The sequence below is a fragment of the Heterocephalus glaber genome, unplaced genomic scaffold (genome assembly GCF_053883595.1).
Source record: "Heterocephalus glaber isolate CG9 unplaced genomic scaffold, H.glaber_assembly_v1.0 deba00001444, whole genome shotgun sequence".
NCBI lineage: Eukaryota > Metazoa > Chordata > Mammalia > Rodentia > Bathyergidae > Heterocephalus > Heterocephalus glaber.
In genome coordinates, this window is record NW_028258297.1 from 6172587 (window position 1) to 6200306 (window position 27720).

General features: G+C 51.8%; 1 protein-coding gene across 8 annotated transcripts in view; it reads left to right on the plus strand.

Moving 5' to 3' along the window:
* Positions 1-27370, plus strand: part of Arfgap3 (ARF GTPase activating protein 3) — a 60917-nt gene extending 33547 nt beyond the window's left edge. For 2 of the 8 annotated variants that reach the window (XM_087213759.1, XM_013072501.3), the window contains exons 11-18: positions 80-202; positions 4284-4418; positions 6242-6365; positions 7572-7662; positions 8527-8648; positions 10880-21127; positions 24120-24197; positions 24531-27370. In XM_087213759.1, coding sequence (XP_087069885.1) covers positions 80-202; positions 4284-4418; positions 6242-6365; positions 7572-7662; positions 8527-8648; positions 10880-10897 — 613 coding nt within the window. In that variant the 3' untranslated portion in view covers positions 10898-21127; positions 24120-24197; positions 24531-27370. The remainder of the gene's footprint in view (positions 1-79; positions 203-4283; positions 4419-6241; positions 6366-7571; positions 7663-8526; positions 8649-10879; positions 21128-24119; positions 24198-24530) is intronic. The other 6 variants (XM_087213761.1, XM_087213762.1, XM_087213760.1 and 3 more) reach the window with 6 other exon arrangements.
* The last annotated feature ends 350 nt before the right edge of the window (positions 27371-27720 follow it).

Here is a 27720-nt window from a genome sequence, read left to right on the forward strand (position 1 = left end):
AACATTCATTTATTTGCTGAGACAAAGATGTGACAAACTTACCTGGTGTAAAGTTTTCCTGTCTTACTGTTTTCTCAAGCGGCATTTCCCATTCGGTGACTTCAGATATGCAGACCATAGAGCAGGAGTCTCCCACCCTGGCCAAGCCAAGAAAAAACTATCAGGAGGACAATGATGATTCCTATTTGACCTCCAGCTCCAGGTAAATCTATTAAAACCATCATTAATGTGTTGTTTTGGAAAGCAGCTACTGGCACGGGTTTGCTTGTTGATTTGCATTAGGAGTGAGTAGCAATCGGAACTTCATTGTCTTTAAAGGCTTCGGCTATTGCCAAGCTGTGCTGTGGTACATGGCTGTGGCAGGCAGGAGTCGTGATGAGGGAAGAGAGGTCCATCCGTCTGCAGCAGGACAAGGAGAGCACCGGCCCTCAGGCAGGGAGGAGCCCTTGAGCCTCAGCCCTGCAGTGGCCACTCCCAGATCGAGGAGGCCAGGCCTCAGCTGTGCCCTGGGTCCTGCTCCAGCAGTGGGAGCCAGTAGGAAAGAAGCTATTGTGTGCTGACAGAGGAAAAGGCCCAATCTAGGACCTGTCCTCAGCACCCTGACTGATGGGAGGAAGTGCGTGTTCAGGTTCTGGCAGCCTTCAGACGGGGAAAGAGTATAGTCTTGAATTGACTCACTCTGCAACGTTCCCCCAAGAACCTGACCCATGCAGGAAGCAGGGCACCCAGATTTTCCTAGAGGTGGGAACAGCTGGGGCACAGAGGCCCCAGGGGCAGGAGCCAAGCGGCCCGGGTTTGAATCCTGGTTGTGCCACATAGTGGCTGGGCCAGGTTACTCCTGTTGTCTGTGCTGTGGCTTCCTCGCTGTAACCTAGGGATCCTAACAGCGCCCACTCCAGGGTTCATGAGGTTGGAGTGAGTGGCTGCAGTAGAGCCCTGCCTCTTAGGATGGGCAGCTGCTCTTTTTTCTTTTTTGGTACCGGGGATCGAACTCCGGGCCTTGCGTTTGTGAGGCAGGCGGTGGCACCACTGAGCTAAATCCCTGGCCCTGGAAGCTGCTGTAATGATACAAAACTAGGTCCTGGGCCAGAGATTTACTTTGCTGCACCTGCCTTGCAAGCGCAAGGTCCTGAGTTCCATCCTTGGTACAAAAAACTCAGAAAACAACAAAAAAACCTAGGTCGTAAGACATGTGGCTCAGTCTAAGTGCTTGCTTGCTGGACCTGTGGGGTTAGGAGTTGGTGACACTGGACGTGTGTCTGTCAGTGACAGGCACTGCTTCCTGGACATCTCTGAGGGTGCTGGAGCTGCCTGGCAACCATACAGGTCTCGGGGGCTTTATATGATGAGAGATATGTATATCCCATGGGGAGAGGTATAAATATGTCTTTCTTCTAATTATGGAATCATGTATTTTTCCTGTCAAGGTGAAGGAATTATGTAGACTACTGTCCTCACAGTTTTCTTTAAGCACAGCCTCAAATTATTTTGAGTCCTGGTGTTTTGCAAAGATAAAGAGCAGTTCCATGGTGCTCCATGGCAGTCTGCTCAGGGACTGTCGGGGTTTATATTTGCTGGTCTTATATAACCTGAACAGTGCACCTACCAGTTTCCAGTTTCCTACAGGATTATTTCCACATCATGCCCTTTAAAACCATTTAAGCACATTTCATACAGGCTGAAGTTAACATTGTAATTTGATTTGGAAATGACTGTCAAGTCATCTCAGATGGAGATCTCAAATGACAGCATGTGTCCCAGTCAGCATTCACCTGCTCAGAGATTTCACTGCTTGTCGTCTGCCTGCCGGTGGTCGTGTAGGGAGTGAAGAGGAAATTTCAAGCTCAGTGGGGACGTCACCTGGTTACAGCACTGGAAACAGAAGGGGCCCAAGTGAGGTCTCCTGTTGAACGGGGACTTCGAGGTCCTCATGGGCCTAAGTCATGGACAGGGTTCTGCCAGACCTGCTTTCTGCCTCTAGTCCTTCAGCAGTGCTTCTTCAAAGGTTTAATCAACACAGTTGGCCTGGCCTGCATTGCTGTGAAGCACTTCCTTACGTGGAAACCGGGAGTAAATCATACTTTGCTGTTGACCCGGCTGTGGGGCTCTGCCAGCGACCCTGGGCCTTGCTATCATGACCCACAGGTATCTGGGGACCTAAACGCTGCTCTAGGCCTCCTTGGTCCAGTCACCAGTTAATTGAGCAGGGTGCTACTAGGTCCTTTGGCACCTGAGGTAAAATAGACAGGATTCTCTGAAACTAGCATGTTAGTGCCATGTTTCCTTGCTTCCAATTACACATTAGCCATTAGAACTTGTGTATTATGAGTTACAAAGAGTGCTGCTTCTGTTAAAAAGAAGATCAAGGGCCGGGGATTTAGCTCAGTGGTTCTGCCACCTGCCTCACAAGTGCAAGGTCCCGAGTTCTATCCCTGGTACCAAAAAAAAGATCGAGCACATCCTTGGGTTTTATCTTTTATTGAGTTCCATTAAATCCAGGATATAAATGATGTAACTATAGACTGGGTTCTGAATGATGACCTGGGAAGGTCAGCGTGGCCTGGGATGGGACAGTGACATCTGTAACCAGCAGACAGTGTGCCCTTAGGGCCCTGGCACAGACGGGGAGGGGCGTCTCCAGTGTAGGAGCAGGACAGTTGGAGGGCAAAAAGGAAGGAAGAAGGGGCACAGAGGACGCGGACCCAGAAATCCAAGCATTAGGGCAGCAGGAGAGGTTGGCACTGGGGAGGCTGGTGAGTCTGTGCTGGGACTGATGGCAGCTACTCTGTCCTGCTGACCCTGACCCTGGCCTTTCCAGGCACCAGAGGCCACACTGTGCCAGAGCACAGAGAGCCCCTCATGGGGAGTGGCATTTGGGCTTGTGCGATTGAAGGCTGTCATTTCCTGAGCTACTCTATCTGCAGAGAAGCCCGGCCAGCCCAGTGCTGGTCCCCCCAGGGGTGCCCAGCCTCCTCCAGATGGTCCCTGTCCTCCAGGCAGCTCTGCCCAGCCCCACCCCTGGGATGTTCCCAAGCCCCATGAGGGCAGGGACAGAGGCTCCTCACCCCTATCTCCCGCCAGCACCGTGCCAGGCCCCTCAGAAGCACTGCTTCTGTGCCTTGGAAATTTCCAACGGAAGTGCTCTTAGTTCTTGTCCTGGGTCTGTCCAAATGAGTGGCTTGAAAATGAGACACGTGCAGTAGCTTTCCAGGCCAGCACACCCCATGGCTCCGGAGTTGTCCTCTGAGCTCCTGTCCCTTCTTGTCCTGGTGTGCTCTGAGCAAGCAGAGCCAGGGTGCAGCGCAGGTGCCCTCCTTGGTTTCTAGCTGGAAGCCGGATGCACTTCCAGCTCCCATTCCCCTCCCAAGCTTCTGGAAATGGCCAGTGTGGCATGATGCGACCTTAGCAGCCTTCTTGCCAGAGAAGGCAGGAGTCTGAGTACAAATTCTCCTTCCTCTCCACTGTTCCCAGAAGCCCCACCTCTGGCCTGGGCTCCTATGGGTCCTGGTCCCAGTGTCCCTCAGGCTCATCTGTGCCGAGTCCGACATTCAGGGTGCCTGTCCTTATACAAGCCTGTGCCTGCCTGTATCCCCTGTGCCTCCTGCCAGCCTTACTCTTCCGGGCAAGCCTCCTCACCCTTCCTTTCCTCAGCCTGAGCCCCTGAGCCTTCATCAGGGCGCAGATCAGGCTGGGGTCTTTCCCTCCTGACGTGGCATGGTCACTGTTGGTCAAGGCTCTAGCGGGGCTACCTCGCCTACCAGCCTCTGTCCTGTTCGGGCAGCCTTGCTATTCTTGATCAGGGGCGTTTCTCTGGCCACATGGAACAGAAGGCAGCCACTGCATGCTCTCAGAGCAGGGCTGCTCGGGGACCCTCGTCTGTGCCATCCCCAGAGAAAGGTCATGGGCACCACTTCCATTGTTGGCACCAAACATGCTTACTGATCGTGGCAGGCACTGCCAGCCAGGGCTCCTTGGGTGCAGCAGTCCCCAGGCCCAACAGTGGCCTTTGTCACTAGAAGACGAAGACATCTGTGAACGATGTTAACCACACTGAAGCTGTCCTGTCCTGTGCCTCCTCCAGCAACGCACTTCGGTGCAGTCAGCTGCAGCGTGGAGCTCGTCCTGAGCCACGTCTTCCAAGGGGCAGCATGGATGGCACAGACTTCTTGCAGGGGGCGGCGACGGACGGCCCGCTCCACCCGGTCACTCAAAAGGCCAAAGGCCATGGACCCCAGCAGGAGAGGACAGCTTGAGGACCCTACCACTGTCCCTTCCTGTCCCAGCAGGTACTTTGATGACGCTGTGGAGCTGCGAGGCAATTCCTTTTCGGACTGGGAAGACAGCTCCGATTCCTACTGGAGAAAGGAGAGCGGCAGAGATGCGGAGGCAGCCGGGAAGAGCGCAGGTGCCTCCGACAGGTGCGGTGGCTGTGTAGGGAAGCCCTGCATGTCTGGTCAGAAGCTGTGAGGCCTCTGCCTTGGGGCCCCACCAAGACAGTGACTGTATCGGGGGCACATCAGTGTCACCTGGGGTCCTCTCCACAGCACTTGTGGAGCCTCTTCCCTGAGGTTCTGAGCCCACAGCTCAGGAGGCCTGGATCAGGGCTGTGACTTCACCCTGCTGAAGTTACTGTTTATGTATGGTTGCACTCATCTTGTTTAAGTGCAGGTTCCACTGGATTTTTGTTTTGGCAGTACTGTTGGATTAAACCCAGGGATTTTGCACTGAGCTATGAGATATGATCGAGAACTACAGTGAATGTTTAATTTTTTAAAAAATTACTACAGTATCTGAGTGTGGTTGTACATCCCTGTAATCCCAGCACTTAGGAGGCTGAGGCAGGAGAATTACCACAAGTTCAAGGCTAGCCTGGGCTACACAGTGAAGCTCTGTCTCAAAAAAAAATCACAAAAAATTAAAAATTACTACAGTAGGTCCAGGAATTTAGCTCAGTGGTTCTGGTGCCAGCCTCACAAGTGCAAGGTCCCGAGTTCAATTCCTGGTACCCAAAAAAGAGAAAAAAAAATTACTACAGCAAAAGGCACAGTCATTAAATCCTCCAGAATATCCCTCCCTCGTTTTGAACACATTTATCCCATTGTTCTTGCCACTTCCTGAAACAGTCCTGGGGAGGATTTTGAAGAGGAATAAATAGCTGTATGTCTTCTGCTATAATAAATTTTTCAGCTGGGTGTGGTAGTACACACCTGTAATCCCAACACTCGAGAGGGTGAGACAGGAGGATTGCTACAAGTTGGAAGCCAGCCTGGGCTACATAGTGAGTTCAAGGTCAACCAGAGCTATATGGTGAGACCCTATTTGAAAAAAAATTTTTTAATTTAAATATTCATTTTATTTTTTATTACATAGCATGCATTTCCATTCATTTTTATTTTGAGACAGTCTTCCTAAGCCTCTAAGTTTCCCATGCTAGGCTCGAACTTACACTGCTCCTGCCTCAGCCTCCCAGAATGCTGGAATTACAGGTGACCACCAGCGCACCCCACTTGAAGTCCTACAGATTTTGATTGCACATGTAGTCACATAATGACCAGCAAGAGCAGGCTACAGACCATCCGTCACTCCCAGTATCTCCTCTGCTGATTGTAGCCAGCCCTGCCCACCGCGGGTCTGTTTCTGAGCCCTCCTCAGGATATCACGTGAATGCGGTCACCAGCCCCTGGCTGTCCCAGTCTGCCTCAGTGGCTCTTCTGAGCACACCTGCCCGGGCCTCCCTTCTGTGTCCAGTTCCCCTGGGTCGGTTTGTCTGCTCACCTGTTGCAGGACTCGCCGGTTTCAGTGATTGTGCAGGAAGGAGAGCATAGAGTGCTGTCCACACCAGGGACACAAGTGTGTGTGGGGACAGGCTCCGATCTTGGACCTCGAGACCTGAGCCTGTCCCCAAACCGGGGATGCTGGGGCCCCTGACAGGTGCATAATGCAGAGCAGTGCCGTCCCACCCCACACGCAGCGCCTTCGTGCTCAGCCAGTTCTGCACTGGGCAGTTGCACAGGTGTGAAAGGACAGCCCCACCGAACAGGGCGGAGCGCCCTGCAGTGTCGGAGCCTTGGGTGCTTAGGCTCTGCTTCCCAGAATGGTCAGGCTTTTCCAAATGACCCGAATCTTTTTACAAAATTACCGCTTCTGCCTCTTCCAACCCTAAACTGATGGATACAGGATGAATGAGAAATGCGTGGGCCTCGGCCAGTTAGTGTGACCTGCTTGGGTTCCTTCGTTGCAGACCTGCCGCTCGCCGCAAGCCGGACTCTGCGCCCTCAGAGAGCACGGACGAGGCCCAGAAGAAGTTCGGCGACGCCAAGGCCATTTCTTCAGACATGTACTTCGGAAGGCAAGCCCAAGCCGATGTAAGGCTCCAGAGTCATGGGCACCCTTAGGTTCCCTTAGGGCAGGGAGGGCCCGGACCCAGGGAGGAGGTGCCCTCTCTGGGCGGGGCGGTCACCCTCCCTGCTGCCGGGTTGCGGGCCCCACGCCTCCTTTCACTCTCCCTCTCTGGGCCTTGGAGTAGCCATTTGGTGAGAGCTTTTGGATACGTTTCCAGTGCTGCTTGATGCGGCCCTACTTGACTGGATATTTTCTAACCGGGGTTAAATGAAGAACACAGGTGTTTCTGGGAGGTGAATGTGTTCCTCTCAGGCTGCTGCCTCTTAGATCCCTGAGGAGCTCATCACGTGGGTCTTGGCCAGCTGGGACACCCACATGGGCTTGGCAGGGTTCGTTTCCCTCAGATTCTGCCAGGCACATCAGCCGTGCCTGGCTCCTATAGGGCCTTGTTAGTCCGAGGCTTCTTGGCCCCATGGGGAATTTTTTCCTAAGTGTGCTGATTTTATTTTGCAGCAGCACTATCAATTCGAGAGCACAGTGGCCTGTTGGCTATTCCTCCAGCCCCTCAAATCCCTTTTGTTTTCTCTCTCTCTTTTTTTTTTTTTGGTACCAGGGATCAAACTCGACCTTGTGCTTGTGAGGCAGGCACCAGAACCGCTGAGCTAAATCCCCGGCCCCTTCCCTTTGTTTTAAAGTTGGTCCAGGTGTGATGCTGCGTGCTTATAATCCCAGGAGGAGGGTCGCAAGTAAAGGGTTGAGGATGTAGCTCAGTTTAGAAGTCCTGGGTTCAATCTCCAGTACTGCAGCCAGTCAACCAATCCGTAATTGGTGGTAGGGCACTTGCCTAGCCTGTGTGGGGCTCTGGGGTCCAGCCCCGCAGCCCCAGCCACACAGGTGCAGATCACAGCTGATGGCGCCGAGCTGCTTCCAGATGGTGTGACAGGCACTGGGAGACAGGTCTAGGGGGGGCCTTAGCTGAGAGCCGCACACAAGAGAGTATGCTCTCCCTCGCTCTGGCCGGCCCTCGGTGAGCATAGTGGCTGTGATGTCATTTGTTGATCTGTATGCCTGTGACCTGCCTCCCCGTCAGAATGTAGGCTCTGCATGGTCCCCAGGGCCCAGCCTGGCAATGACACTGTGACCGGTGAGACAGAGTCTGGAGGCCAAAGTCATCATTCTTTGAAAGTGCTGTGACGGTAGGAGCCTAACATCTGTCCTTGTCTCCCCAGTATGAGACTCGGGCCCGCCTGGAACGACTCTCAGCCAGCTCCGCCATCAGCTCGGCCGACCTGTTCGAGGAGCAGCCGAAGCGCCCGGCAGGTGAGGCTCCTTTCTGCACTCGGGGTTGGGGCTGCATCATGGCCATGGGTTTGTCACACTCACAGCTGGGATCCTCATCCCGAGAGTCTGCTAAGGCCACCACATCGCTGGCCACCAGCTGCCTCGGAGCTGTGGCTGCCACAGTACATTCTGTCCCTCCTCTGGAAGCTGTTCTTGTCATCTCAGAAGCCCTGTCTCTTGATTTGTCTCAGCATCAGGGGCACTGGTGTCTGATACCACATTAGAAGCCCATTTTCCAGGCTCCCCGTGCCCTTGCATGTGCATCTGTCCTGCAGGGCCCCTGTGGCCCTGCCACCTTTTCCCATCCACCTGTGCTGTGGTCACACCTTGTGTGGCCTGGTGCCCCCACCCCACCTTCCTGCCTCATTTCTATCACTTCCCACTCGTGCCCCATCCAGCCGCAGCCTCCAGGGTTTCCTGGGCCTCGTTCACTGGACAGGGTGGCCTCACTAGGTCCCTCTGCACACCGTGCCTGGTGTGTGACCAGCTCCCCTGACTGGACCAGGAGTTCTTTCCGGGTGGGACCTATCCCTTCTCTTTCCTCTGTCTTGGTACCCGAAGGAGCCTGGAAAGGAAGCCCTCAGCAAGTGTTTGTTGAATGAATGAAGAGCTGGGAGTGAATGAACGAGGTGTTGTCTGACCCTGGCAGCCTGCCCCCTGGCCAGTGCAGGAGCTGCAGCCCTTTGTCAGCACCTGTGACATCCTGGGGCCAGGGCCAGGTGGCCACAGTGCTGCGTCCCCCTGCCTGGCGGCTGTTGGAGCTTTGGGTGGGGCTGCCTCCGTCAGAGGTGCTGCTTGGGGGAAAGAGGGCAGCTATGGACACCAGCTGTGATCTGTGTGCAGGCAACTACACCCTGTCCAGCGTGCTGCCCAACGCCCCTGACATGGCGCAGTTCAAGCAGGGCGTGCGGTCGGTGGCCGGGAAGCTCTCAGTGTTTGCCAATGGGGTCGTGACCTCCATCCAGGTCAGTGCTGGGACGGAGCATGCGCGGTGTGGCAGGGCAAGCCACTGGGCACACTATTAGACTGTGTATAATTGGCTGGGATGTTGGCTGCAGTGTAACCAGGACTCCGGGAGAACCAGAAATTACCATTTCTTATTTGTGCAATGTTTTCTCATTTATGACTAGGAGAATGATCACAGGAACTGTCATGATAATTATCTAATTTTTCCTAGATTGGAACAGAGAATGAGTAAGAAGAAAAATTAAAATGATCTACAGTCCCCTTGCTCAGGGTTAACTTCTGTTAATATTTTAGTACATTTTCTTTTAGTTCTAGATTTTTTTTTATCCTTTTATTGGTACATTTTAGGTGTACAATATAATGACATTCATCATTGGAGATTTGCACCTTTACATAATCTCTCTTGGTTCTTATTTTTCCCCCTTCCCCTGCCCTCCCTTCAACCCCTCCATCCCTCCCTATTTACAAAGACTTTGTTTCCATTTTTTCATTTTCTCATATTCCATTAGCTCTAGATTTTTATGTATAATTTCTCTGCATGGTTTTGTATCCTACTTTTCTCCATGGTGTCCTGTGCATTTCTATGTAATTAACTTGGAAGTCTGAGGCAAGAGGCTCGTGCATTCCAGGCCAGCCTGAATGATATAACAAGAACCTGTTTCAAAAAAGAAAGAAAAGTAGGGCTGGGGATTTAGCTCAGTGGTGCTGTGCCTGCCTCTTAAGTGCAAGGCCCTGAATTCGATTTCCAGTACTGGAAAAAAAATTTGGTACTTAGACTTTGGGCTGGGGATTTAGCTCAGTGGTGCTACGCCTGCCTGGCAAGCGCAAGGTCCTGAGTTCAATCCCCGGTTCAAAAAAAGGGAAAAAAAAAGGAAAGGAAAGAAGCTCTGTGTGGTAGCACAAGCCTGTGATCCTAACACTCTGGGAGGCTGAGGCAGGAAGGTCCCAAGTTCAAGGCCAGCCTGAGCAACTAAGCAACAGCAAGACTTTGGATAAATGAAAAATGAAAAAAGGCAAGGGGGGTGTAGCTCAGTGTGAAGGCTTGGGTTTAATCCCCAGTACCAAAAAAAGAAAGAAGGATGAATTGATTCTCTAGAATCCGTATTCTGCTGAGTGAAAAATGCATCTAGTTTACTTAACTGTTCACACATTGATGTTAGGTCTTCAGTCTTGTAAGTGAGGTCCAGATGAAGCTGACCATGTGTCACAACACAGGCCACCTCAGATTTGGGAAAGGCTTGTTTCTTGGACCCTCTTGTTGGCTCCTGGTTATTTTAGAAGGATCCCATTAACCTAAAACACGGCTCTGGGGGCTGGGCTGATTCGTGTTGCCTCTAGTGCCCCCAAGCAGGCTCCTGATCCCCAAGCAGGTGGTGCTGTCGCCGTGGCAGGAGACATGGTGACAGACACTGTCATAAGCCCCTCTCGGTGGGAGAGCTGTCTTGAGTCTTAGCTTCAGTCCATGGTCCGCTGCTGCACTGCTTCAGGCCTGTGGCCAGGAGAGCGTCACATATGGAGGGCGAGGCAGAGGACACAGGGGATGCTGGGGACCGAGTGCACCCTCCCAGGTTATGCCCCTGTGACCCACATCCTCCACCTCACCGCCCATTCGGCTCTGGACTCACTGGTGGGCGCAGGCATTCATGCAGTTAGTGTCCCACCATCCAGGCCCCCTCCAAAGCCCACCCCGGCACAGGAGCCTTCGGGGACATCTTTGACACAAACCAGAGCAGTGTGAAGAGCGTGTGGCACCCAAGGAGAATGCACTCCACCATTTCTACCTGCTTCCTCCCACTCCTCAGGCAGCTGTACCATGGTGGCCCTCCCGGAGGGTGGAGACCTTGCCTTGTGACCCTTTCCACAGTGACCGCCCCCATGCCCTGTGGCACAAGTGAGGAGGTGGGGGTGCAGAGGCCGAGGCGCTGTGCAGCTGCAGCAGCCGGCCAGCATTAGGGTTCCTGCCCCTGATGCGACCCCATGCCTCACAGCCGCCTAGTCCAGTGTTCCCTCACAGCTCACCCTGGGCAAGATGTGAACCTGCTGGGTTTGCAGAGCCCCAGCAGGGAGGCAGGGAGCTTGGCTGTGGGGAGCTGGTGATGCCTGCTCTGGTGACCTGCAGTGTCTCCGGACCCGCAGGAGCCCTGCCATGGCAGCTTTGGGGACACAACATTGGTGGTGCCAGGCTGACCCCAGCATCCCTGGTGAACCTGGGTCTTGCTTCTCTCTCTAGGATCGCTATGGTTCTTAGTCCCTTTCCTGAGAAGCTCCTCTCCCCATGGCTGGGGACCACGCACGGCACTGGGACCACGCACAGACCATCATGCACTTTGGCCACCTTTCCACATGGTATATGCACTCCTCTGCTTTAGTGTTTCTTCTGAGATATAGTAAAAGCTTTACGGTTATTTCTGCTTGGCGTCAGTTCTTGTGGCTGCCCTGTTTTTGCTGTGCCCCACTCTTGCTTTATCCCTGGAGTCTTCAGCTCCAGCCACCGCTCTCCACTCCCAGACTGGCAGCCTATGTGGGGAGCAGAGCCCTCTGGGGACCATGGGCCTAGGACCCCCAGGGCCAGCGAATACCACGTCGGCCTGAGAAACCTCACAACACCCACTTCGCATAGAAAGGGGGCCGAGGGATAAAAACAACAGACGACAAATGTCTTAGACAGATTTCCACAGATCAAGGTGATTTCAAAATAATGTTTAAAGTCATCTGTCTCTTTGTAAATTATTTTGTATGCTCTATAAATTTAAAAATATTTTCCAATGAGTGCTTTTAACAAACCTAGCCTTCCATACTGCCAAGGTGTTGCTGCTTGAATCTATGAAAAATGCAAGCCGAGAACTCCGTAAGTGTGTCAAGTCAGTACCCTGCACAGAATTAAGATTGAATAAGAAAAAAGGAAACAGCTGTAGGAAATAATTCAGAGTATGGGAAAATTGTAATTGGGTGGTTTTATTCTTTTTTATCTTAATCTTGGTTTTCAAAAAGTTACAGAAATGTGTAAATCAATAAAGACAAATAATTTGGCTGTGTTTTAGACAGCACTAGAATACATTGTTCAACACAGTAAAATATATTTGAAATTTGATGAATCAAAAAATGTGATTTCAAATGAATATTTTGTGATTCTTAACAGCTCAAATTTGTAGACTTCTAAATATAATAAACAGTTGCAGCAGATGGTGTTGCCTGCAATTCGTTTGTTTGTTTTTCAAAAACCTTTGAATAAGTCATGAAACAGGGCCCCTGGTGTACCATCGATGCACAGTTGAATCAGGGTGTAATTGCCCGTATATGTGGGCCTGGAGTGCTGTCCGTAGCCCAGTGGGAAGCGGGTGACCTCGTAGAAGATGAGGGCGAGGGGGTCAGGGCTGTGACAGCAGATGTTTATCTTGTCACCATTCTGGAGGCTGAAGTCTAGGCCCTGGGCCGTCGGGTGGATTCCTGGTGAGGCCTCTCCCCCGACCCCGCCCATGGACCCTGTCCCCATCCTCGGGTGGCAAAGGGAAGGCTCCTTGTTCTCTCCCTCACATAGTTGTGCTCTTTTGGTGCTGGCATGGAACCCCAGGCTTGTGCATGCTGAACCCCATGAAATCAGCGCCCGCTGGCGACCTCATTTAGCCTAACCACTCACTTCAGCCCATCTGCATCACAGGTTGGGCTTCCACATACCAATGTGGCAGGGCAGGGGCCACACTTCCACCCAGACAGTGTCCAAAGATCACAAACTGGGCAGACCCTGTCCTCAGCCCCTCTCTGCAGGTCCTCTTGTTACCAGGCTCTGGGGTTCTGGGGTCTCTGTCCAGAAGTGGTTTCTAGGTTCTTTCTGTCCTGAGCAAAGAATTGGGTAAGACCAGTGCAAACCACAGCGAGGCTTTACATACGGCAGGCTCTACAGAGCGAGTTTGGGCTAATAGAAGTAGAGAAGAAATGCACTCTACAGCACGACTGAATGACCGACTGGAAGAGAGAGCACAGGAGAGGGTAGCACAGGGGCCACCAGCCTTTGACTCTCCCACTCCTCAGGCTACCTCGGGTCTGGGCTGTCCCATCCCAAACCCTCTTGAGTTCTCGAGAGAAGTCCCCACACAGGGCTTTGGGAGCCGTTCTGCGCATTCCTGGGACTTTGCAGTCCCTTTAACAGGTCACACCGACTTCCCCAGCCAGCTCTGCCACGTCCTGGTCTCCTGCCTCATTTCCCCCTGACAGACACAAATCTAGTTCTTCATGAGCTGCTGAGGGAGCAGAGATCTCTGTCTTCCACACTTGATCTTAGCCAAAAGGCCGAGAAGCGATCTCTGTCTTCCTATAGCTACTTCTGCTGAAAGGGGCTGTAGGCCTTTCCTCCTGGGGGTTATGTGCTCTCCAACTACCTTGGGGAGTTGTGGCTCTCTGGCGGTGCTGAAGGAAAAAACTCTGGAAAGACAATGAGAAAAGAGTTCGTGGCTGTTGAGCTGTGTGTCTGATGGGAGAAAGAAGGTAACTTTGGGGCTAGGGATTTAGCTCAGTGGTTCTGCCACCTGCCTGGGAAGTGCAAGGACCTGAGTTTGGTCCCTGGTACCAAAAGAGAAAAAAAAAAGAAGGTAACTTTGCTATTAGGTTGGGGATGTAGCACCCAGATATGAGAAGGAGCAGGTCACATTTCCACACTTCCTGTGAAGGAGAATATATGGCAAAGAGGGATGGTAGATAAATTATCAAGAGCCTGAGAGCCGTAGCTTTAGCAAGATTACGCACATATGACTCTAATTAAAAACAGGAGGGGGGGCGGGGATTTAGCTCAGTGGTTCTGCCATCTGCCTCGAAAGTGCAAGGACCTGAGTTCGATCCCTGGTACCAAAAAAAAAAAAAAAAAAAACAAGAGGGGGAGCCAGGGACTTAGCTCAGTGGTTTCACCACCTGCTGCGCAAGTGCAAGGACCCGAGTTCAATCCCCAGTACCAAAAAAACAAAACAAAACAGGAGTGGGGTGGGGATTTAGCTTAGTGGTTCTGCCACCTGCCTGGGGAGCGCAAGGACCTGAGTTCAATCCCCAGTACCCAAAAAATAAATTAAATAAATAAATAAAAGATAAAAAAAAAAACAAACAGGAGCCTCGACACAGGTGCCCATGTAAGCTGCCGTGAATTAGGGTGATTAGTGACTGCTTATCTGCACCTGGAGTGGTGCTGGAGTCTCGCTTTCTGAAAAGGAGCCTCAGGTCTTCCAGAGGTTCTCAAGAATAGCTTTCTTCCTAGTCCTGTGAAAATTCTAGTGACCTTCTCCCAGGTAGGGTTTTTTGTTTGTTTGCTACCAGGGATCGAAGTCGGGACCTTATGCTTTCAAGGCAGGCAGAAGCACCACTGAGCTAAATCCCCAGCCCGTCTAGGGTTTTTACAGCTTTCACTGTGTTGCTTAAGGAAGCACCTGTTGGGATGGTTCCTCAGGCACGGGGAATAAGGCTAAGGTCTTGAGGGGCTGCAAGGCTGCCCTTCTTGCCTTCGTATTGGTCTTTTGATTTCCCAAAGAGACTTTAGCCATGTCTCTCTTTGGTGTCCCTTGCAACAAATGACAGTGACCTGCTTGGGGAGATAGACTGCCTTAAGGAGTTGTAGAAGTTCCTGCTTGTTTTATAGATGATTGCTTCTTAGTCAGCAAATCTCTTTCCAAATTGCTGCATGGGAGTGTAGCACCATAAAGAGTCTGCACAGATATTTAGCTTTTTGCCTTTTTCTTTTTTTCCAGTACCAGGAATCAAACTCAGGACCTTCTGCTTGCCAGCCACGCATGGCACCACTGAGCTACATCCCCAGCCCTCCCTTTTCTTAATATCAATAGCCAAGTAAGAGCTAAGAGCTCTGCTTTTTGAGCAGAGGTCCCTAGTCAAAAGAGGTTTGGCCTCAATCCTGTTCTCTCTCCAGTATGAACTAGAAAGTGGCAAAAGATGAATGCAGAATGGCAATCTGAATTATAGTAGTACTTTTCAGTTGAAGTTTTTTGCAAAAGGCAAGGAAAGTGCTGTGAAATCCCTTACGTTCAGGCTTTTATGGTTCTTTGTCTCTGGACAGGCCCAAGAACCATGGTACATAAGAGGCCTCTGAGGAGGAGGGAATTGATGTCATTGAAGATCCTGTCCTCAGACGCCCAACTGTTTCTCAGGGGGACATGGGTTTTCCCCCACTTGTTTTCTAGCACCCCAGAGAGACGCAGTATGTTCAAAGGACCCTAGTAGATTTCCAGGTGGGGCCTCCAGGCCTCGATGACCCTATTGCTGAACATGGCCTATTCTATGTTCAAAACTCAGGATCTAGATAAGGATGAAAGAGAAGGGCCGAGAAAAAAGACCGAAGTCATGGCTGTCTGGCCAGACATGGTGGCGCACACCTGCAATCCCAGCACTCAGAAGGCTGAGGCAGGAGAATCATTCCAAGTTTGAGGTCAGCCTAAGTTACACAGTTAGTTCAAGGCCAGCCTGGACTACATAGTGAGACCCTGTCTCAAAATTTAAAACAATTTTTAAAAATTGTCCCACTGTATTTAACTTCCTTACTAGGAAGATATTTACTAGCAAAATTAGAGGCAACTCTCCAATTCTGGCAAAGGCCAAAGTGGATTTTACTCATTGGGACTATGCTAGGCCATGCTTCTAGACACCTGAGGTTACTACAAAAACGTGTGCTCACTGAATCCTGCTTCTTTTTGCTCACTTCAGCAGCATAGGTACTACAATCCTCCTTCTTTGATGCCTGCAGGCTCAGAGGTTAGCCATTCTTGTGAACATGTGATCTGTCAGACTTTGCAAGCAGGCAGGACATCAGTGACTGCCCCTCCAAGGCCCTGCAGAGGTGTGGTCCACTGATGGGAATAGCTTTGTCCAGGAAGGACCTGAAAAGGCAGGTTATGTGGTTGTCAGCTCCCAGTAGACCACCCCCCCACACCTCTGCTAAAAAAGCAGAGTGCACAGACTTTACTTGACTGATATCAGGAAAAGGCAAAAAGTTATCTATGCAGGGCCAGGGATTTAGTTCAGTGGTTCTGGCGCCTGCCTCGCAAGTGCAAGGTTCCAAGTTGGAGACCTGGTACCAAAAAAAAAAGCTATCTATGCAGACTCCAAATAGGCCTTTTTAGTGGTGCACACCCATGTGGTAATCTGGAAAAAGAGACTTGTTGATCAATAAGCAGTTGTCTATAATCACAAGCAGGAAATTCTACAACTCCTCGAACCAGTCCATCTTCCCAAGCAGGTTGCTGGCATTCATTGCAAGTGACACCAAAGAGACCCATGTCTGAGATCTCCTTGGGAAATCAAAGGGCTGATACGAAGGCAAGAAGGGCAGCCTTGCAGCCCCTTGAGACCTTAGCCTTATTCCCATTTCCTAAGGAACCATTCTAGTCCTTCCTCAAGGGATCCAGTGACAAGCTATAAAAACCCTATAGTGGAAATGGGTCTCTTGAATTTTCACAGGACTAGAATTAGCTGCGACCACCTGACACGTCTGCAAAGCTTTCCCCACTCTGTGCTTCCAGTAACCCAGGCAAGCCCAAACCGCCTCCTTTGTTAGAACCAGTACAGAGGAGAGGGACACACCCTGGAGAGGACTGGCAATTAGAATTTGCCCACTTGCCACCATCTGGAGATTCAAACAGATATTGGTCCTAATTGACACCTTTATAGGCTGGATTTGAGGCCCTCCCTATCTGTTCAGAAAAGGATACAGAAGTAGTCAGGGTGCTCCTCAAAGAAATCATCTCCCGGTTTGGACTACCCCAGTCCCTTCAGAGTGACAATGAGCCTTGTTTTACCTCCCAACTCAGGGGGTGGCAAAGGGTTTAGGAATAAAGTTCCATCTCCAATTCTACATGGAGATCTCAGTCTTCTGGAAAGATGGAGAAAGCCAACCAGACCCTAAAGCCAACTCTGGCAAAACTTTGCCAAGAAATGTCTGAGTCCTACCTCCAATTATTATCATTTTGTACCAGAGATTGAACTCAAGACCTTGAGCTTTTGAGGCAGGTGTGGTACCACTGAGCTAAATCCCCGGCCCCTGGCTCCAATTATTGCCAGTAGCCCTCAGGATTCAAACACCCCAGACACTAAGCTAAATATCAGTCCATTAGAGATGTTATATGGGAGGCCTTTTCTATCTTCTGACAGGGTAGTGGACCCACACACCGCCGGACTCTTACAATAGCTTATTAATCCAGGTCCTGTACAACAGGCTATCCAAATGTATGGGAACAGAGTCCTGCCAGCTGGCCCAGGGGGCCACCTTGTGTCTGCCCTGGAAACCAAGTGCTCATTAAAGCTTGAAAAGAAGAGACTCCTGAGACCAATTAATACCAAAATGGAAGTGCCTTTTTTCAGTGATCCCTGTAACACCTACTGCAGTCACGGTGGTGGAGAAAGAAAGTTGGATTCACCTTGCTAGGATAAACCCAGCCCCACATGAACTGTGTGAAGACAAAGATCACCCAGAGAAGAAAGCAGCTCCTCTCCTCCTCCTCCTCAAAAAGTAAGATTAACTACTGCTACAAGGAGGTAAATGGGCACCTGTCTTGAGGCTTGTTTTTAATTAGAGTCATATGTGCGTAATCTTGCTAAAGCTACGGCTCTCAGGCTCTTGATAATTTATCTACCATCCCTCTTTGCCATATATTCTCCTTCACAGGAAGTGTGGAAATGTGACCTGCTCCTTCTCATATCTGGGTGCTACATCCCCAACCTAATAGCAAAGTTACCTTCTTTTTTTTTTCTCTTTTGGTACCAGGGACCAAACTCAGGTCCTTGCACTTCCCAGGCAGGTGGCAGAACCACTGAGCTAAATCCCTAGCCCCAAAGTTACCTTCTTTCTCCCATCAGACACACAGCTCAACAGCCACGAACTCTTTTTTCATTGTCTTTCCAGAGTTTTTTCCTTCAGCACCGCCAGAGAGCCACAACTCCCCAAGGTAGTTGGAGAGCACATAACCCCCAGGAGGAAAGGCCTACAGCCCCTTTCAGCAGAAGTAGCTATAGGAAGACAGAGATCGCTTCTTGGCCTTTTGGCTAAGATCAAGTGTGGAAGACAGAGATCTCTGCTCCCTCAGCAGCTCATGAAGAACTAGATTTGTGTCTGTCAGGGGGAAATGAGGCAGGAGACCAGGACGTGGCAGAGCTGGCTGGGGAAGTCGGTGTGACCTGTTAAAGGGACTGCAAAGTCCCAGGAATGCGCAGAACGGCTCCCAAAGCCCTGTGTGGGGACTTCTCTCGAGAACTCAAGAGGGTTTGGGATGGGACAGCCCAGACCCGAGGTAGCCTGAGGAGTGGGAGAGTCAAAGGCTGGTGGCCCCTGTGCTACCCTCTCCTGTGCTCTCTCTTCCAGTCGGTCATTCAGTCGTGCTGTAGAGTGCATTTCTTCTCTACTTCTATTAGCCCAAACTCGCTCTGTAGAGCCTGCCGTATGTAAAGCCTCGCTGTGGTTTGCACTGGTCTTACCCAATTCTTTGCTCAGGACAGAAAGAACCTAGAAAGAGGGCCGGGGATTTAGCTCAGTGGTTCTGCCACCTGCCTCAAAAGCATAAGGTCCTGAGTTCAATCCCCAGTACCAAAGAAACAAAACATAACAAAAACCAAAAACGTAGAAAGCACCTCTAGAAGGAGACTCCAGCACCCAGAACCCAGTGACACCTCATCTACCATCTGTCCCGCCAAAGGGTCGTGCAGGGCCCATCAGTGCCCAGGTCCCCACCCCACCCTTCTTGCTGTGACCTCCCCGCTGCACTCCCACCTCCTCTCTCCACCACCACCTTCCTCCTGGCTGTAATTGGTCTCGTCTCCTTCTGCACACAACACAGAGGTGGCATGGGGGTGGCAGGAAGGCCCTGGTGAGCACTGGCCCTGCATCTGGACCATCACTGCCACTGGCCACTCCCTCACTGTCACCATCCTGGTCCTCCTGTGTGGCCACGCCATTGTGACAGTCGGGGGAGAGGGTGTGCCGTGGGCTGGCGAAGCATGGCTGGTCCTGGTGTGGGTGCAGGGATTCTCTGGAGTCAGCTTCGCAGTGTTCCTAGGGCCTGATGGGATGGTGGCATCCATGTGGACACTGAGCCTGCCGCCTCTGAAGGAACAGTGCCCATGGCCACACAAATGGCCCTGGGACCATGCCCAGGGTCTGCCTTGGCCACCCTGCCCCTCCCTGCTGCTCATCTCCCAAACTTGGGCCAGGCGACGCTGGCTCCAGCCCAGGGCCATGGTTCGGAGCTCTTGGGGAACGGTCAAGCCCACAGCCACAGTCGGGGGATTGTGTTCAGGGTGTGATGCAGCCGTACCGTGTGAAGCTTGTTAATCTATGTGAAGCTTTTGTTCTCCTTTCCTCCCAGGCCAGGAGCTGAGCACCCTCCCTGTCCCACAACCCCAATCCAAGTTGGGAACGGCAGGACTGGTCTTGCAGGGGTCACCACGAAGCCACCACCAGGCTGGTCTCCCGGTGTTTCTTGGGGGACAGCAGCTCTCCTAGACAAGCGCAGGGTGCTGGGGACACAAGGCAGCCGAGGGACTTGGATTCATGTCAGTGACTATTCGGGGAAAGAAGGGAAGGTTTAGAGGCCAGAGCAGGAGCCCGAGGCTCTGCAACCCTGAGGCCTGCAGTGTTCCCATCCTCAGCTCAGCAGGCATGCTGGGGGTTGGGGGCGTGGGTGGCCTGTGGAGGTGAACTCAGAATCTTTGAGGGCCAAAGCCTGTGTTCACCCCACCACACCCTAGTCTTCTTGCATTCCCTCTTTTTTAGGTGTTTTTGTTTTCTTTTTTTTTTCAGTACTGGAGATTGAACCTAGGGCCTTTGCCTGAGCTAAATCCCCAGGGGTTTTTTCGTTTCCTTTTTGGTACCCGGAATCAGGCACCTTGCGCTTGCTTGGCAGGCACGGTGCCACTGAGCTAATCTCCAGCCCTTTTTATTTTTTACTTTGAGACAGGATCTTGCTACTTTGTCCAGTTAGGGTGGGTTTGAACTTCCAGTCCTCCCTCAGCCTCCCAAATGCTGGGATTACAACATGAACCACCATGCCTGGCTCTAGCCTTCTCTTTTAGGGGGCTTACACTTACTCAGTACACCAAAATAATGTGATGGCAGAAACCACAATAGATTTTTTCTTTCTTTTTTTTCTTAATTGGAAACAAGATCTAGCCTTGGCTAGCCTCAAACTCCTCCTGCTTCAGCCTCCCAATTGCTAAGCCCAGCAACTGTGCATTTCCCCCCATACCCAGAAGACACTTTCTCCAAGGTGAGTTGGGTTGTCCCTTCTTTAGGGAGGGCCCTCTAGGGAGTAGCATTGATAGAGAAAAGAACAAACCCATCTGTCACCTACATGTCACAAATGTGCAACATAGGACAGAGAAGAGCCCTTCCTGGTGGTTCCCTCTTTGTGTGCATTTTTTTATCATCTACCGGACTTGACAAGTGTGGCATCTGCATTACCTTTAGTATTTGGGGTAGCATTTTATCCCCACACCCAGAACTAAAGTGCCCAGCTTGAGGGTGATTCTGGCAGGCACAAGGAGCCCTGTGGTCCCACTGGTCCCACAAAGAGGGCTGATGTCATAAACACAGAGCACAGGGGAGCCCCTGTGTTCCAGCCAGCAGAGGCCATGGGCTGCAGGAACAGGAAGGACAGTGGGTTCTGCCGAGGTGGGAGGCTGACTTTGAAGAGCCCACTGGCTTTATGGGATCCACATAGCCCTGGCTGGAGCTTGAGGCCACATGTGACCTTGCATGAGTGGCCAGGAGCTCACTTCCAGATGGCGTGTCCTCCCCAGGGCTCCAGGGTGAAGCTTTTCCTGGCACCTCCTGTACCACGAACTTAGCCCTAAAGTCCTCTGCAGATGCCTTTGTAACCTGCTCCCTCCTTCTGTCGGAGGGGACAGGACAGGCGCAGTGGGGACAGGGGTGGTCTAAGAGCAAAGAGGAAGCTCCCGCTTGCTGCTTTCCGGAAGAGCCCCAGAGGGATGAAGCAGAGGCTTTTCTGAGGCCTGTGGCCTGTGCTTCAGAAGAGTGCAGGACGTGAGAATTGGAGACTCGAGTTCCAGCCTTCAGGGCTTTTCTGTTTCCTTGGGGACTTTTCTCAAGCCCAATCTTTAGCTCATCTAGGTCCTGGTCTTTACTTTGCTCCGTGTATTTCATGAGTTTATTCGGGCCCTAACCCACTGATCTTCCCTTTTGGCTGCTGGTCTCACTATGGGGGAGGTGGATGAGGAGCCCTCAGGATCACAGACTTAAGACCGTGAGTAAATCCACAGAAAAAGCAAAAAGAAAAATTCTTTTCAACATAAAATGATTAATTTTTTTTGTTTTTTTGAGACAGGGTCTCATTATGTCGTCTAGGCTGGCCTCAAACTCATGGCGAGCCTCCTGCCTCAGCCTCCTGAGTGCTAGAATATAGACGTGCACCACCACCACGCCTGGCTTGGAAAAAACCTGCTTCCCGGTGCCTCAGAATGTGCCTGTGTTGGAGTTAAAGAGGTAACTGAGGCACACAGGGTCATGTGCATGGGCCCCAGTGCAGATTACTGTAAGGAGCTAAATTAGGTAGAAATATTCTAGGCAGCCAGACAGGGCTGGGCCCATGATAAGGACACAGATGTACTGTGGCTGGAGGTGGAGGCGGAGCCACATTTGTCCAAGGCCAGGCCTCAAGTCAAAGAGACACCTACTTCCCCAGGGATAAACTGTAGCCACTGATATTCTAAATAGGCATCAACCACCTGGGTGGGGACCAAGACCTCCTGACCCACCCCTTCCAGGAAAGGTTCCGGTTCCTTCTGTTGGGATAGAGACGTGTAGGCAGGGAGAGATGAGGGACACCCTCCCCGCTGCTGAAGGAGTTCAGAGAGCTGGCAGAACAGGGTTAACCACCCATGAAAAGCGGACAGACTGTGGCTGCACCTCCTCTTCATGCTGTACCCTCCAAAGCTTGGTTTGCTAAAATCAAAAGGAAAAAACCATGGCCCTAACATGTAAAAGCCCCCTGAAAAGACCCTTCCCTGTTGTCCCTAGTAAGGAGTCAAGTTAATCACTAACCAATCGAGTAAGGGCACCCTCAGCCCGGAGCCAAGATAGGCCCCAACTACTATAAAACCAGCATCCTGAGCGCTCCCTTCAAGGGTGGGTCCGTTTCGGACACCCCTGCCTGTCTCTGAGAGAAGGCAGCCATACTCTTGCATGCTTGCTGTATAAAAGTATAACTTTGCTTCTATGCTTTCGGTCTCTGATCCTTCCACAACTTTCTGCGGCGTTAGGCCAGGGACTTCGGGGACCCTCCACCTGTCTCCGTCCTTGACAATTCCTTGTCTGCTTGCTTCCCCATCTGATCCCCATTTAATCAGTATTACCTAACGCACTAGACTTGTTGTAATCCTATTGGTTGACCATAGTTTTGCCCACCTTATACCCACCTTGTGATTTCCCACTGGATCAGTATTACTTAAGTGACTATACCTGTACCCTTATTAGTTGACTATAGTTTTGTCCCACCTTGTACCCCTGCCTTACCTATTGGTTTTGCTCTATAAAACCCCCTTGAGAAGTGGGGTCTCTAGCCACACACTTAGAACCACTTCTTTTTTTTTGGTACCAGAGATCGAACTCAGGTCCTTGTGCTTGCAGGGCAGGCGGTGGAACCACTGAGCTGAATCCCAGGTCCTGGATCACTTCTGTCTCTCTTAGACAGAAGCTATCTTTCTCTCAATAAAAACTTCCTACTATTGGGCTGGGGATTTAGCTCAGTGGTTTTTGTCGTTTGCTGCACAAGCCCAAGGACCCGAGTTCGATCCCCAGTACCAAAAAAAAAAAAAACAACTTCCTACTGTTAACCACGGTTGTTCCTAGAATTCATTCTTCAGTTTTAGAGAACACGAGCTCGGCATAACAGCCATCTAACAGGTTGGGAGTTATAATATTTCCCTTACATTATTTGAAGGTCCATATATCATCCCTATATCATAGGCCCTATAGCAGTATGGCTGGAGACCTTCTAAGAAGAGGAGATTAAGCCAGGAGTGGTTGTGCACCCTGTAATCCTAGCACTCAGGAGGCTGAAGCAGGAGGATTGCAACTCATTTTTTTTTTTGGTACTGGGGATCGAACTCAGAACCTTGCACTTTCGAGGCAGGAGGCGGAACCACTGAGCTAAATCCCTGGCAGGAGGATTGCAAATTGGAGTCCAGCCTGGACTACACAGTGAGACTGTCTAAAAAGAAGACAGGAGGGGGCTGGGGATTTAGCTCAGTGGTGGCACCGCCTGCCTTGCAAGCACAAGGTCCCGAGTTCAATCCCCAGTACCCAAAAGAAGACAAGAGGACAGACACACAGCAAAGGGTAGTAGAAGGACACAGGAAGAAGGTGGCATCTACGAGCAAGAGAGGCCTCAGCAGGAGCCAGCTCTGCTTATACCTCGGTGTGGGACTGGTGACCCCAGGACAGACAGGCAGGGTCACTTTCTGAGCACTTTGTTCAGGCAGCCTGAGCCAGAGCTAACGTCTGACACTGTTCTGAAAATACAACTTGCAAAGCTCCCCATGGAAGACAGGGGGGGAGGTGGCAGGATCGGCCCTGTGTAGGTGTGACAGGAACACTGATGAGGACACACCAGGGACAGGCTGGGTTTGGCATCTGGACAAACCCACGGAGGTCGCAGCCCTCGGCCTCCAGACCGGACATACAGAAGAATCCGGTGGCTCCAGACCCTGGGCAAAGCAGAGGAAAATCAGAGGGAACAGCCCTGAAATGGCCTTCAACATGGAGTCCGGAGGCCATGCTGTGGGACCCAGAGATCAGCAGACACCTAAGGACACTTTTCCTAAATATGTGGTTCTTTTCTGTATCTTTGGATTGTTTTGTTTTGTTTTGTTTTTTGCAGTTGAACCCAGGGCCTCACACAGGTCAGGCAAGCACTTTATAACTGAGCTGTAACCCCATCCCTTTGTTTTGAGGCAGGCTCTCACTAAGTTGCCCAAGCTGGACTTGAACTTGGGATCCTCCCGCATCAGTCTCCCCAGTGCTGGGATCACGGGCATGTGCCACCACAGCCAGCTAATTTCACTGGGTTTAAGAGATGCCCAGAGCTGGGCATGGTGATGCACAGCTGTAATCTCACCCCTCAGAAGGCTGAGGCAGGAGGATTGCCACTAGTTCTAGGCCAACCTGGGCTATGTAGTGAGTTCAAGGGCAGCCTGTGATACATAGTGAGGCCCTGTGTCCAAAGAATCAGCCAAGGATGGGACCTTTTTCCTTCCCGATACTACTAATTCCAGCAAAGGCTGCTTTTCTGATTTGATTTTATGTTTTGGTACCAGGATTCAAACTCAGGGCCTCACACTTGCCAGCAGGCACTGTGCCTCTGGTCTCTGATTTTTTTTTTTTTGGTACCAGAGATTGAACTCAGGACCTTACGCTTGCGACACAGGCGGTGGCACCACTGAGCTAAATCCTCGGCCCTTCTGATTTCTGATTTTAGATTGTTCACCACCATGGCATTCCTTAACCACAATGTACGAGGTCTTTTCCTGTTGCTAGTAACACAATACCAGAATAGGTAAGGAACAAGAAAAACATGTTTATTTTGGCTCACGGTTTGGAAGAGGGAGGTTGAGGGGCCCCATCTGGTGCTGGGCTTCATGCTGGGAGGAGAGTAGAGCCAAGCGAGCATGTGTGCGTCCTGCCCGCCTCTCCTTCCCAGGGTCCCTGAGGTCCTACCCCTCCCGAGCTCACCCAACCTGCCCATCTCCCTCTCCCAAGGGGGCCAATTTCAACCTCACAGTGGGGACTCAATTTCCATGTGCATTTCAGGGGAGCAAAGCATATTCAAACCAGGGCAAGTGTTTTGTTTCCGTCAATGCATTTTACAGCCAGATGTCTGGGCTTTCAGGCTTTCACATAAGGACAAGCGAGGAGCCCAACTGGAAGAAGATGGAAGACAGAAAGACTGCACAGGCAGCTCACCCTGGAGAGCTGGGCTCTCTCTTCCCCTACACTTCGCATCATAAAGTGAAATAAAGACTTAGTTGCCTGGCCTGGTAGGGCAGGCCTGTACTCCCAGCATTCCGCCTGAAGCAGGAGGAGCCTGTGAGTTTGAGGCTTAGAGATAACACAGGAAGGTCTGACTGTGCCAGGCACTGTTTTAAACACCTTACGTTTTCTTCTTTTCATTTTTATTGTTTATTTTTGTGGTACCGGGGACTGAACCCAGGCCTTTCTCACTGAGCTACACCTCCAGCCTTGGTTTTGTTTTTTATTTTCGGACAGGGTGTTGCTAAATTGCCCAGGCTGGGCTTGAACTTTTTGTTTTGGTACCGGGGATCAGACTTGGGACTTTGCACTTTCGGGGCAGGTGGTGGGACCACGGTACTAAATCCCCGGCCCTGGGCTTGAACTTTTGATCCTCCTTCCTCAGCCTTCCAGAGTGCTTGGATCACAGGTGTGCACCACCACCCCTGGCCTCAGAGCTGTTCTGCAACCAGAGAGGGGCTCGTGACTCCGGCCCAGCTCCCCTCATGGCTCTGGGTGGACAACACAGACAGGCCTAGGGTGGGGACCGCCACCCCTGGCTAGCAATTCCAGGGTGGTCTCCAGGGAGCCGGTGGCTCACAGGCCTGGGAGCAGAGTCTTCCTGGAGCCCAGTCCCCAGGGTACGTGGGAAATGGCAGGGTGTGCAGCTTTGATGCTCATTTCTTCTTAGAAAACCACCATGTCAGGCCGGGGGAGCCCAACCATGCGTCACGGGGACACAGGGCTCAGAGAGGGCAGAGCAGCCAGATGCCCCGATAATCTGGTTAGAGCTGAGGTAGCCTGGCCTGGGGAGGAAGGAGGCTGCAGGGAGAGCTCTTCCCGCAAGACCCAGGGGAACCAGCCAGTCACATCCAGCCTGCAGGAGGGATTGCCCTTCTGGTCTGCAGAGGAAGAAGCTAAAGTCTGAATGGCCCACAAGTCTTGGCCTGGCTGGCACCGCCCCCTTTCCCACGGAGTCCCACACCCAGAGCCCCCTGTTGGACCCCCTTCTGATCCCTTACCAGGCTCCCCTGCTAGGCTGAGTCACTTCCTGGGGACCTGCTGCAGCTGACCAGAAGTGCTCTGGGCACAGACTGGCACTGGCTCAGGTGATGAGGCCCCCCGGAGCGGGTAGCAGAGGGACCAAGGCCTCTCTCAGTTCCCAAATGTTGTCCTCTCGGAGCAGAGCTCTGCCATCCGTGCTCCTGGGGAAGCACTTGGTGTGGTTTTGCTGATGGGCTGGGGGTGGTGCCAGGGCTTCCCTGGTGCTGGACAGTGGTGCTGGCTCCCCTGGTGGGGGCTCCTTCTGTGCCCTCAACAGAAGAGCAGTGCCCTCTATCAGCATGGGCACATGGCACCCGGACCCTGGGGAGCCCACGGAAGGGTTCAGGAGGGCTCTGCACTCACCTCTGTGGGAGCTGCACCCCGCACCTGCCCTGCTGTCCCCACAGCCTTCCTGCAGCCACAGGGAGCCATCCCCAGCCCGGGAATTCAGGCGTTTGGAAGCTGTGTGCAGCTGCCCCCCCCCCCGACACACAGGATTCAGTTGCTGGGAGTTGAAAGCTACTTGCAAAGAGACTGCGTGTGTGTGCACATGGGCAGATGTCCCCTGCTGTCCTGGTCCCATGAACAGTCCTGAGGAACTCCTGTTCCCTAGCATTTCCATCGCATTAGGCAGCACAGTCATCTAGAAATGACTCAGCCAGGTCCCTGGAAGAGTATCCGCCCCTTGAGAGCAAGGCCGGGGTTCAGCCCAGCGCCCTACACCGCGGACACCCCAGGAATAGGAGGGGCTGTGATGTCTGGGGGTACTGCTGGGCTCTGCGGCACGGCTCAGCCCTGTCTCTGGGGCTTGAGTGCCAGGGAGTTCTGGGGCCCCGCCCTCCCCAAGGGTTCCAGGGACAGCTGTGCTGCATTTTGATCTTTGTAATACTTATCTGTGAATTTGACTGCACATGGTTACCTGTGAAATTTGACTGTGAAATTCAACCGAGGTCAAGTTCATCAGAACCCTAACCCTTCCCAACATTCCAGAGCCTCGGGATAGCTCTCCCTGCCCCTGCTCTCCTCCCTCCCTCAGTGTGTTTTCCCTCCCTCCTTTTCTATTTTATTTATTTACTTGTTTCTTTATTTGTGACAGGGTCTCCTTCTGTACCCCAGGATGGCCTTGAACTCGAGGCTATCCTCCTGCCTCAGCATCCAGAATGCAGAGATTGCAGATGCGTGCCACCACACCCCGCGGCCAGAGAAGTGGTCTCTAGCCTGAGGCGATCAGCAGCCCCTACAGAGAACAAGAGCCACCCAGAGTGGGGGCATCAGAGCCCCGAGACTTGGCTAGAACCTTCCCTGGACAGAATCTTCGTTCTGTGTGGGGAGGGAGGTTGAGACAACAGGCACTAAGGTAGGCACACGGAGGAGCACCCGGGCCCTGCTATTCAGGAACAAAAGGACATGCAGCACAAACTTGGGCCCTCAGTGCCCTTAGTATTGTACATAGGTAAGTTAATTAGTTATCTTGTAGGCAGTTAGACAGGAGCCACCCTCACGGAGCCAACACAGCGAGGAGCCAACATGGAGGACAACTGAGGCACATTAACTGGTTAGCATTATAAAGAGAAGAGAAGTGGGCCGGGGATTTAGCTCAGTGGTTCTGCCTCCTGCCCCGCAAGTGCAAGGATCAGACTTTGATCCCCGGTACCAAAAAAAAAAAAAAAAGAAGAAGAGCTCTACTTCCCCTAGAGATAGCAGTGATTGATATTCCAAATGGGAAACTTCTCGTATGTGACTTGTTTTCCCATTTGATCCCCATTTAATCAGTATTACCTGGGTCACTGTACTGAAGGACCCTTGTTAGCAAGACAGACTCCATATTGCTGCTTGACCCACCTGCCTGCCCTTTAGATGAACTCAGAAGGAGGAAACTTAAAAACCTCCTCCCCTTGGAGAGTCTCTTTAGAAATAACAGTTAATCAACTATTGTTTTATAAATGTTCTAACAGCAGGACGTTCTGCTTCTGTACCTTTTGATTGCTTTACTAGTTCTATCCCTTAGGGGGCCCTAGAAACTGTAG